This window comes from Thalia democratica, chromosome 8 (assembly GCF_965202585.1).
Source record: "Thalia democratica chromosome 8, ktThaDemo2.hap1.1, whole genome shotgun sequence".
Lineage (NCBI taxonomy): Eukaryota > Metazoa > Chordata > Thaliacea > Salpida > Salpidae > Thalia > Thalia democratica.
In genome coordinates this window covers 13825052-13837043 of record NC_139172.1, presented here as the reverse complement: position 1 = coordinate 13837043, position 11992 = coordinate 13825052, and the positions used below count along the sequence as shown (strand labels likewise).

Here is an 11992-nt window from a genome sequence, read left to right as displayed (position 1 = left end):
TTTCTGAGGAACTTCTTTATTTAGAAGTGTTTGTTTGTAAAATATGTATGTTTTTTATCAATAAAAATTCAGTAGTTTTTTGCTTACATTCTTTTTATTAAACCAAACTGCACTTCCTCAATAAATTTATTTAGTTAGTTTTAACTATTCAAAATATAAATTTAAATGTTTGTTAACAAAAGATCCTAGTGAAACAAATGAGGAATATAAAATAAAAAAAAATTATACAGAAATCTTCCTTTATTGTACTAACATATGTTTCTATGTAACAGAAATACATGTAGGTGTATACTAAAGTAGGTGTATACAGATACATATGTTGGTACAATAAAGGAAGATTACTGTAAAGTTTGTTTTTACAGTTAGTTTTATAGTTATTAAGTTTATATATATATATATTTTTAATTTTAGTATTACTATACATTTTTCTTTTTTTCGAAGCAAGTTTTTTATTCAAATTTTAAATAGCTGATAATTGTTTTATTACTTCAAAAGTTTTTAGAACTTTATTAAAAATGTAATAAAATGTTAATAGATAGTATTTAAGCAAAGTGTTAAATTTATTAGAAATTCGAATAAAAGTTAATGCATCTTTATTTAGCTAAATTATTAGAGTATTTTTTTAAAATAAATATATTAATAAGTTTTTAGCATCTTATAATTTAAACTCAGTTCAAAAGCTATTGATTTTTTATTTATAATAGCAGAAATTTGAAGTAGTTGTGCAATTGTAATTGTAGAGTAATAAAGTAGCCTAAAGCAATCGATTGGTATAAGTAGTAACATAAAGGAAATAAACATCAGATGAACTTTTTTTAGTAGTTTTTCGAGAAAAAATGGTTTAACATTGTTAACCTTTTATTATTAGACTATTTTTCAGATTAAAAGTTTTAGTAAGGGCTCATAAAGAAAAAGCTAATAACAACAAAACCAATATTAGAGACCACAAACATTTTTTAAACAAAGGAAATCTGTAATTAAGTGTTTGTTGCAGGTTGGCGCTATGTGCAATAGAATAAAACATGGTAATTGATTAGTTTTTCTACTTTAGTGTATCTTAAATAAACGAGCTTTATTTTTAGTTATATTTGCTTAGTTTTAGTTTAAATTTGTTTAGTCATAAAATTTATTTAGTTATAAATTTAAACTAAAACACAGCAAATGTAACAAAAATTAAAACCCATTTATTTTAGATGCACTAAAGTAAAAAAAAATAACCAATTACCATGTTTTATTTAATGATTATTCTATTAAATTAGTTTTATTTTTAATTATTTCAAAGTAATTAGATGCCTTCTAAAATAATGAATTTTTTTTTAGATGTTCAAAATATTAGATTGCTACTATGTTTGTTAAAAAAGATGAGAACGAAACAAGTTCGTTAAAATGTTATAAAGACAATTAACGAAGTACTTGCTTTATTGAAACTGAAGTACTTTTCTCTTTGTTAAACCAGTAACACAGTTCTATAGATTTATGAAAAATATAAGTAATTTATAGATTAGAAGATAATGTGGAAGAATATTGTATTATCTAACTATAGTCCTATCTATGAAAAAAAATCAAAAGAAAAGCTAACAATGTATTTTAATTACAATATAAAGTACATTAATCATAAAAGTTTTAGATTACAAACATCAGTTAAATAAGCTTATACAGGTTATACAACAGTTTTTGATAATACAATATAATTATACTTTAAATATCATAAATATTGTATTATACAATTGAAATCTTCGAAAAAACTTGGAATTTGACAATTTAAGCTAAAAAACCTGGAAAATCCTGGAACTTAAAAATTTTTGAAAAAACCTGGAACTTTAAACAAAAATCACTAAAAATCCTGGGAAAACCTGGAATTTAAAACAAATTTTACATGTTAAGCAGTAAAATTTCGATTTGATTCAAAGAGTCTATCGTATAGATGAAAATATTTTTGTTATCATCGAAAACTTTTTATTAAAAAACATATTTAAAGAATATTTAAAATATCTTTTCATTGTCGTTACACTATTTAACACAATTTTTTACCTTAAACTTTATTTCAAACTAAAAACAGACCCTAAAACATGTACTTTTAAAACCCTGGAAGAAATTTTGAAAACATGAAGAAAGTTTGCCAAAAACTTTTGGCAACCCTGTGTATAGTAACAATGTATAAGTGTTGTAACGCAACTATTATATAACTTGTACAAGCTTTTTGTTAATAAATCTAATCAATTTGCTATAACTTAGTCTTAATTCTAGTACTGCATTAAAATTTATAGAAAACATTTTTAACATCAAATAATAGTTTTTTTTAAGATGAATCTAAAACACACTCTTGTTATAAGCTTTACAAAATGTTATTATCTTTTTTAACCAGTAGTTATTACGTCCAACATCAACAGAGTTGAGAGCCATTATTTTTTCAACTTTACCAACAAACCGTCGCTTCAGTACTTCGTACTTAACCCCGCTTGGTTAGGATTACAGCAGCGGTTTCTCGCGACTATGTCTGCCTTATGAGTCCTATTAAGGACGATCCGATCGTAGGTTTTCTCGGATGCTGTTGTTGTTGATCTTGCGGTAGAGTTCATTAATTATCAAAATGTTAATAGTGACTTACTTTTTTGAAAGTTTGTACAGGTATCTTTATTTATATTTTGATAGGTTTTATGTTCTTTCTTTTGTATTGTTCAAAAAAATAATTGAATAATTTACTAAGTAAAAGTTAAGTAATATAAAACTACTATATATAAAAACTATTATGCTTAATAGTTTAACTATTTTTTTTCAAGTATAATAGTTTTTATAAATAGCATTAAGATAAAGACAAAAAAATCACAAAGAATAATTGACATACCTAAGAATGATTTGAGAATTTCAAGTATTAGAATATTGTTACTGTAGTTTCTAACTATTAACTGATTGAAATCTTTAAAAACGTGTCATTTCAGCACTGCCAACTTTTTTTTAAGTAAAATACAAGATAAATTATTCTTCACTATTTTAAAAATTCAATAAACTTTTAAAAATACTATTTATTGTTATTTATGAAACTCTTAAAGCTTAAAATTGTTATACATACCTCAAAGCAAAACGCTATATTTTATTAATATGCATTTAACGTAAGTAGGTCATTTGACTTAAAAGAAGTACTACATGTTAAAACAAAAAAGCGTTGAAAAGTATTTTCCAGATATATAGGTATCGCATTAAAACTAAATAAACAAACAAATGTTTGTGTTAAAAAATATAATAAATGCCAGTAGTTTACAAAAATAAAAATAATAGATTAGTAAATAATTTTTTATTGCATAACAATTTAAACATATTTAAGTATAAACTTTGTTAAAAATACTTTCCTAACAAAATAATGTTTTTATTTTATATAATTTGATACTGCTTTTAAAGTGTTGTTTTATTGTGTTAAACCACGTTATAGTTAACGAACTATATTTGATATATAAAACTATAACTGAAAACAGTACTGTAATTTTTTACTTGCATCGGTTTTTTGTCAAAAAAATAAAATTCTAAATTTTTTTTTTCATTCTAATAAAAAAAAGCATTTTTTTGTTGTAGTTTATAAAAATAGTAGTTTTTGGTAATGTTTTTTAAAATCTTTTATGGAATTTGTGACTATCAGTACCTCTATTTCTAAATTTATAACAGTTTATTAACGGCTGAAGTTAATTTTTTTATGTATATTTATGTGAATAAAATATAGAGTCAAAAAATATAAAACTAAAAATGTATATAAATAAGTTATGCACCGGAAAAAAGCTGTTCACATATTTTTAAAACACAACATTCGAAAATTTAACTTAAAACTTAGTATAAACAATGATAATTGTAAAGCTTTTGTCAAAAATACTTCTTATTAATTTGTTCCTCGAGTTAAAACATACAAAATAGTAATTTTGTTCAATTTTTAATTTGGAAAATTACCATGAAAAAATATTAAAATAAAAAGTTTAATTTTTTTGACTAAACAACAAGTCGTAGGCCAAAAAAGGCTGCGGGCTGTTTGACAACCCCTGCATTACAAAACATATCATTTACTTGAAAAGTAAACCTATTTATATTTTAAGGTATTAACTTCTTTAAAATAACTTCTAATGCTCTTTTGGCGTGGAAAACTGAGCAAGTTAGGCTTTGTGTTAATCTATGCTTTGTTTTTTGGTGTTATTTTCGTATTAAAAAAATCATCGGTGACTGTAACGCCTACTTGTATTGTGAATAAGGAGTTACAAGAAAATGTTGAAACTCAAAATCGTTCAAATCCTCAACAAGAAATTCAGTTTCAACCATCGAATAACATGGTTTTGCGAATAGAAAAAGAATTTGAAAAAGTTCGTTTTAATAGTTTTATTTCTATATAGTTTTAGTTGTTTTTATGATTAGCAGTACTGTTTTTTTTCTATTCTTAAAAACTAGTAACTGATTATTATCTTAATTTTTAAATAAATATTTTGAGTAATCTATGAATCATTTGTAATTATACTTTAAACATATATTTTTTAATTTATAAAAACGTTATTTAGATTAAAACATTTTAGAAGCATACAGCATTTAAAAAATAAATAAAACATACAAATTTTAATCTTTTTAAAAAGACTATATGTAAAGGACAAATAATATAATAAAAAAAAATTATAGTTGTTTTTTATTTCTTAAACACAAACATTTACTACCTTGCATTTAATGCATTGTTTAAAATACTTTGAAAATTATTAAAAACTTGAACATTAATGTAGTTATATAATAGTATATATATAAACAAACATTACCAACATGTAAATATTTTTATAAATACATTGTTTTACACTAATCAAAAAAGTACCACAGAATCCATCTTTTAATCATCCGTTATATCCTGAATTACCCTTAGAAATGGCCCTTTTGAATCCACAACCAGGGCTGTCTATCGGAATCATTGATTTAGGAGCAAAAATTGTAATTGGAATTCCAACAGTTAAAGTTTGTTTATATATACTGTTTTTTTGTTTCATATAACTAACTTAAATAGGGTCGTTTAGTTTTATTAAATAGTGTTTTTTAAATCTACACAATAGTTTTACTCGCATAGAATTTTTAAGGGATGTGCAGTGCACAAAACAGTCATTCTTAAATTGAAATATTTTCATTTTCACTTCTTTAAATATTAAGAGGACAATATTTAAAAGCTAATAGTACATAAATACTAGTTTTACAAGTTTTTAGGCTTAAATTTGTATTTAAAACAATTGTCATAAGCAAACTTAAAGTTTCTTTAATTTAATTTAGTAAAATTATAAAGTTATAACTGCCTTTATTCTTTTAGTCGTAAAATTGGGTAAAAATTTATACAAATTTATTTATTTATTTAGTGTTAATAAACTTTAAAAATGATTAAAAGATTCGATAAGTTGATTTCACAACTAACAAACTAACTTAAATGATATAATGATTAATAATATAACTAACAGAAATAGTTATTATCCTGTTTTAGTTTCAGTAACTTATTGATAGGCTTTCCTCTTTTAATCAGGCAGTATAGTCTTTCAAAATTTTTATTAGTTTATTGAAGGACTAAAAAAAAGCACATAAAATTTTTGATCCTAGGACCTGGTGCACGTGAAAACCTTTCGGTTAACGAGTCGCACACCACGGATACCTTTTAACCTTGTCCAGGACAAATCTGTTTTCTAATTAAAAACATACAATCTAGTGAAAACTTTTATATTAAGCTTACGATTACAAAACAATACTTTATTTACAAACTTGCTTTGAAAGTGATGTAACATTTACTTTTTAGCTAGTTTAAAATTAATCTATACATTTACTCATAAAAAATTTATATTTAGACTCAAGAGATACTAAAATGTATTATTTAAAGGATCTAATTAGAGCTAAAGTTTGTTGATATTTGATAGGGTTTGTATATGCTCAGTATATCTAATAACACTATACTTGCAACGGTATTTTTTTAAAACTAATCATAGATGAGAAATTTATTTTTTATGAACTTATGTTACAATTTTATTCATGAAGAGGAGATTATAGTTTTGAAAGTATAAATTAATCTTTCGCATATATATTTTTTGTTTTGTTCAAAAATAAAGAAGAAAGTTTTACATAAGAATTTTTTCTTTTTATATATTTATGTTATATTCAAACTAAACTAGTAAAGAATAAAGAACTTTGAAAAGAAAAGCTTAGTTGGCTTTAAAAGTGATAAATTGTTCAAGTTTTCTTCGAAAGTTAATTTAAAGCATCAAACTCTAAAATTAACACTAATATATATTTCTTATATGATTGTTTCTTAAAAAAACAGTTCCAACAAAAAGTTTATAAACTTTAAATGTTCTGAATAACAACAGTGTTTTTTGTTTATTTAATCCTACTTTATAAGTATATGTACTCTATCTTTTTCAATGAATCATATTAAGTAAGTCTAGATACTACTGTAATACAACAACTTTATTAGATTTTGATTTTCTTACTCCAAAAGTATTTTTCCAAAAACTATAGTTTTAATCAACTTCATTGTTTTTGTTAACTATCACTCGAAAATTTATATTAAATGCTTAGAAACTTAACTCGCTTTACACACAATACATATGCTAGTTCAATATAGTAAGAGTACTGTAAAAACTCGTTTTTATTATTTATTCAAGTGAAATTGCTTTTTTATAATCTTTATAAATAAATGAAGCTTAAAATTTCGAATATTTATTTGTTACTGCTTTAATAAAAAAACGAAAAACTTGTATACAAAACAAGCTTAAAATTTTAAGGTAATGTTAAAACAAAGGTAGTTTTACATTTAGTCAAAACAAACTTTAAGGTTAAATATTTAAAATAAAAAAAATATTAAGATTATCGTTTTTAAGTTTTTAAGGAAACATCTCTACCCTTTAACACAAGAATACATTTTGTTGTAATTTATTTCAGAAAATCATTGTATTGTGGAAAAAAAAAACTGCACTTGCTACTTTTCCTATGTTCTCAAATTTATAATCCAAGTTTAGTCGACCTTTCTTTATTTGATATTTGGAACATATTTCAACAGTTGCGTATTAAACATGTGAATTTTCCTTTTACCGTATCAATTTTGTTAACATTTATTTTAAGATACTAGAACCAAAATGAAGTCTTTAATTTTAGCTTAAGTCGAATATTTATTATAAACAAGTTTGTCAGTGAGGTTTTTGAATTATATTTGAAACTTATTAATACTTAGTAGGGTGTTACTAACGCAATTTTGTATATATAATTAGTGTGACTGTTACATTTTAATTTTTCAGAAATGTTTAACCTCTGGTCTTTAAATACTTTAACTGAAGGTAATTTAGTTCTATTGACTTAGATATAAGTGGGATTACGTTCGTTTTTTATTATTTTAAGAATTTGATATTTGTTAGGATTTAATTATTCTAGATATCTTGCTTTTTTTTAATTATTATCTAGTGCTAATTGTAAAAAAATGATTTGATTTACTAAGGATTTTGGCATCATAAGAAAATAAATTTTTATCTCTGTGATTATTAATTTCTGTTGTATATAATTAATATACTTACTCATTACTGATTTATTTAATAGATTAAATAACATTTTTAGAGAAATAATATATCATATGTCGAAGAAACCCTATCCTCTATTTTTGAAAATACGGATGTTTCTTCGAACATAAAAGTAGTGGTCTACATTGGTGAATCAGATGAGAAGTTTATAAACAAAAAAATGAATGATTTAAGTAAACAATTTTCTAAAGAACTAAAAAATAATTTGCTTCAGGTAAAAATAAAACAATAAATATTGTTACAAATTAAAACTACCAAAGTGGTTTTTGTAACCATTTGTTTTTTGAATTTTGAATTTTTTCAATTTTCCAACAAACGCTTAAAACTTTTGGTAAATATCTTTATATTTAGCGTTAAAGTAATTATTTTTTTAGTATTAACAGGTTACTTTTTTAGTTAGCCTTTGCATTAGCTTAAAACTGTTGAATCTACCATTTATGTTAAAGTTGATTTAGAATTTTATCTCAAGATTATTTTCATAAAACACAATATATATATATATATATATGTTTTTTAAATCAGTTTGTGTATTGAAACGACTGTTGGTTGTAGAACCTATAGTTTCTTACTTAAATTTGTTAATGCTTCAAAATTGTTTTTACCGCAATAAAAAAAAAACTTTTCGCACCGTCGAATAAAACAACGCTTAGCAGTTTAAAAGAAAATGTTATACTGAAAAAAGTTTTTTTGTACAACTTTGTTTAAGGCAATGGGATTTTAAAAGGTGTGTTATTTGCAAAAATATTAGTTTTACGGCGATTTTCCGCAAAACTGAAATGTTTTTACGCCATCATTCAATTAGCACTACAATGCACCGCGCAACCATCAACAACAGTCTTTATGATATCTGCGGCCTAGTTTTATCCTCATTAAAACATAGTCATGATAAATTCTTGTATCAGTCAAACAATAGATACTTTTGCACTAAAGTGTTCTTCATTTTATATGCACTAGGCTGCAACGAACGAGCACTTTAGTTTAAAAGTACTTAAGAATGTATAGTTTGACTGATAACACGATTCATTGTGTCTATGTTTGCCTGGGGAGTCTTAATAAGAAACCAGGTCGCAGAATGTCATATGGACTGTTGTTGATGTTCGTGCAGTGCAGTCTTTTGCTTAATAAAGATAGTAGAAAGTATTCTAACTGTATTTTTATTAAATTTGTAAAAAAATTAAAAACGCAATAAAAAATCTTTATTGTTTACACTATAGCTTTTTTCCGAATGACTTTTTGTTTTGTATTAAATAAGCTAGTCAGTATCAAATGAAATTTATTACTTTTTTTAATTTTAATGAACTAAAAACAAAATTAAAGTTGATATAATAATCTAGTGACTTTTTTTAGGTTATTTCTCCACCAAAGAACTACTACCCTACAGATTGGAATAATAACTTACACTTACAATTTGGTGACACAGTAGATAGAGTTAAGTGGCGAAGCAAGCAGAACCTTGATCAGGTAAAACAAAAATTTCAATAAAAACTACAAAGTTTTTTCTTCATAACTATTCCTATTTAATTGAAACAATAAGTATTTTATTAACAACTTTAAAATTAATATGGTTTTACCAAACTTTTTAGAAATTAAAACATTAGGTGCAAATTATCTTTAAACTTTATCAGTATTCAACACTAATTAAAATGTTTACTTAAGCTTGTTAATATGGTTCTGTAAAAGATATTATATATATATAACTTATCATAATTTAAAACAAGAACTTTTATACATCTTTGTCTTAACCTTCTTAATTTCTTTAAAGTATCATAACAACTTAAGTTTCAAAAATTAGGTCGTATAAGCTAAAAACAAAACTCAATACGTTTTTTTAAAAGGTATTCCTCATGATGTACATTAACAGTTTGAGCCCAGAATACTACCTTATGCTTGAAGATGATGTTATAGCAAGAAAAAATTACGACAGAGATATTATAAAAGTTTTAATTACTTTTATTATTTTATATATAAATATAATAAAAAACTGAATACAATTGAAAACTTTACTTACATAGCTAACTTTAATCGCATATTAAAAAAAAAACTATTTTTTGAATTTTAATTTAGCAAATCAATTAAAAGTTGTTTTACTAAATAGTATAATTTAAGCTGTAGTTAAGTTAAAACTTTCTGTGGATAGCTTTTGTGATAAATAAAAAAAAGTTTTAAACAAAAATTAGACAAATCGGCTTATTAAAGTTTTTTTAATATTTAATTAACAACTAATTAGATTTTTTTAATGTTCAGTTTTCTTAAAATAAATTTATTAAATTGTAAGCTTGATTAAAAAATTTTTAAGTTAAGTTATAAATTGTACAACATTTTCTTATTAAACATTAATTTATCATATTTATGGAATTGCTTCAAAAGTATAAAAACTTCTAAAAATATAACCTATTAAAGTTTAAGTTTAATACCAGAGTGTTTTAAAACCTTGGTAAATTCGAAAAAAAAAATTAAGTGTGAAAAATTATAGTCTAACTTTTAAATTTGAGTGTCAAGTTTTAGAAAAGAAAGTTTATCGGAGAAAAACTATTTAACTTTTTTTATTACAATATCAAAATAAATATTTTACACAGTTTGCAAACCAACATGAGAAAAGAGATTGGTTTTTTCTTTCATTTTGTTCCTTAGGTGCAATAGGAAAACTATTTCGAAAAAGAACTCTACCGTCTTATGCAAGTTTCATACACACATTTTGGAACAGAAAACCATTAGATTGGCTTCAAGTTACTTTTATTTTAGTTCAGAAAATAGTTTAGAGATATAACTATACTAGATCATAACTTTGAGATAACATTGAGACATAACTTTAAATTATTTATAGTATAAGTTTTAAATTTGTTATCTTATTTATCGAAACAAGTAATTCTATAAAGTTTCAGATAACGTTTTGTATCATTACTAAAATTTACAAACTAAACAAACTTTCTTGTTTTGTTAAATCTGTAATAGCTTTAAAAAAAAATTTTCAGAAAAATTCAAAGATATCTTTTTTTTTTTAGAATGATTACGTTGCTGCTGAGTTGTGTAGTTATGATGAAAAACATGAAATCTGTATAAAGAAAATAAAGTCTCACATGCTATCCCACAGGCCTTCTTTATTTCAACACATGGGAAAGTAATAAAATCAAAACTCTGTATTTTATATGCTATTAAACTGTTTAAATCTATAAGACTTTGATATTTGGATCTGCTTTAAATATAATTTTTTTTATTCCATTTGAATCTAATCATTATACTAAGAACAAAAAAAAAGCTTTATTAGTAACAAGTTGAATGAAAAAAGGCATTCAACTAGTTTAAAAAACTTACTTAGAAAAAACCATTTCACTTATAAAACTAATTTTATAAATTCGAATTAAATCTAAAACTTTCAATCATAATTAGAACTATAAAACATATTAAAAACTGTTAGTAGTAGTCTAAAATGCATATATGAAAACTTTATATGATTTAATTTTGATTTACAAAAACTAAATGCTTACTTTTTACTTGTTTTTCAAAAATATACTTCATATGTAAAAAAAATAATTTACATAAAAATTGAAAAAAAATTGTTAACGTTCTTTATAAAACGAAAATTAAAATACTAGGGTATCATCTTTGAATGGAAAAAAGCAGCTGCTATCTGACAAAACCTTTCGCAAGGATTCTGTCAACCAAAATATTCATCCTAATCATCCAAAGATTTTACCAAAGAGGAAAATTATATTATAAATTTCAAAAATATAACTTTTTATGAATATTTTGTATATAAGTTTAAGCTTTTTTTTCTGTGCAATTAATAAAACTTTATTTTTTTACTTTAAATAAGATTTTTAAAATAACTTTACAAAAAAACTAACGACGTTTCTCTGTGCTATGAATAGCACAGTTAAAAGAAGTTTCTATTAAAAAATAAAGCGTAATGACCAGTACTTTTATCATCCATAAGAACTTGTTTCGTTTATTATTAACAACTAATGCTTTAAAAATTTGCCTTTTAACAACATGTTTTCTAAAAGTTGCATTAACTTGATAATTATTTACAACTTTCTTGCTTTTAAATTCGTTATTTATAGAAATGTTTTGCCATAAACCTACGTGTTGCCTTTTTAATGTTTAGGAAATTTTAAAATATCTAACTCCCCTATATAAATATTGATGTAATTTTGTTAGTAAAAATATAAAAATTTAGAAACAAAAAATTCAAAAAGGACTTTTTTTGAAAAAAATATTTGATAGAACAATGTTTCTATATCTTACTTACTTTTGAATACTTTACACTGATCTAGAAACTAAAATTGTTTGTTTAAAAACTTATGACAAAGTTTATCTAAGCTAGAAGTTTTTACAAGCAAAATTGAATTGACAATCATAACTTTTGTTGATATATATTTATAACTTGCGTGATATGATATATTATTGTGTTCATTTGTTTAGAATAAACTATTAAAAAAAAT

The 11992-nt window shown here is 23.3% G+C and overlaps 1 protein-coding gene across 1 annotated transcript; it reads left to right on the top strand.

Annotated features, from left to right (window-relative positions):
• The first annotated feature begins 4078 nt into the window (after positions 1 to 4078).
• Positions 4079 to 11759, top strand: LOC145842429 (alpha-1,3-mannosyl-glycoprotein 4-beta-N-acetylglucosaminyltransferase A-like). Its single transcript, XM_082949873.1, has 8 exons — positions 4079 to 4337; positions 4834 to 4965; positions 7588 to 7764; positions 8898 to 9011; positions 9386 to 9487; positions 10127 to 10276; positions 10553 to 10668; positions 11144 to 11759. The coding sequence occupies exons 1-8, from the start codon at positions 4104 to 4106 to the stop codon at positions 11265 to 11267; spliced, it is 1149 nt and encodes a 382-aa protein (XP_082805999.1). The 5' UTR covers positions 4079 to 4103; the 3' UTR covers positions 11268 to 11759.
• Positions 11760 to 11992: the final 233 nt, after the last annotated feature.

What these genes read in the sequence shown, in the direction of transcription:
- LOC145842429 (XM_082949873.1), top strand. Translation starts at nt 4,104, where the DNA reads ATGCTCTTTTGGCGTGGAAAACTGAGCAAGTTAGGCTTTGTGTTAATC. An exon ending in ACGACAGAGATATTATAAAA is followed by an intron (nt 9,488 to 10,126) that starts GTTTTAATTACT and finishes TATTTTACACAG; the next exon opens with TTTGCAAACCAACATGAGAA. An exon ending in TTATTTCAACACATGGGAAA is followed by an intron (nt 10,669 to 11,143) that starts GTAATAAAATCA and finishes TTAAAATACTAG; the next exon opens with GGTATCATCTTTGAATGGAA.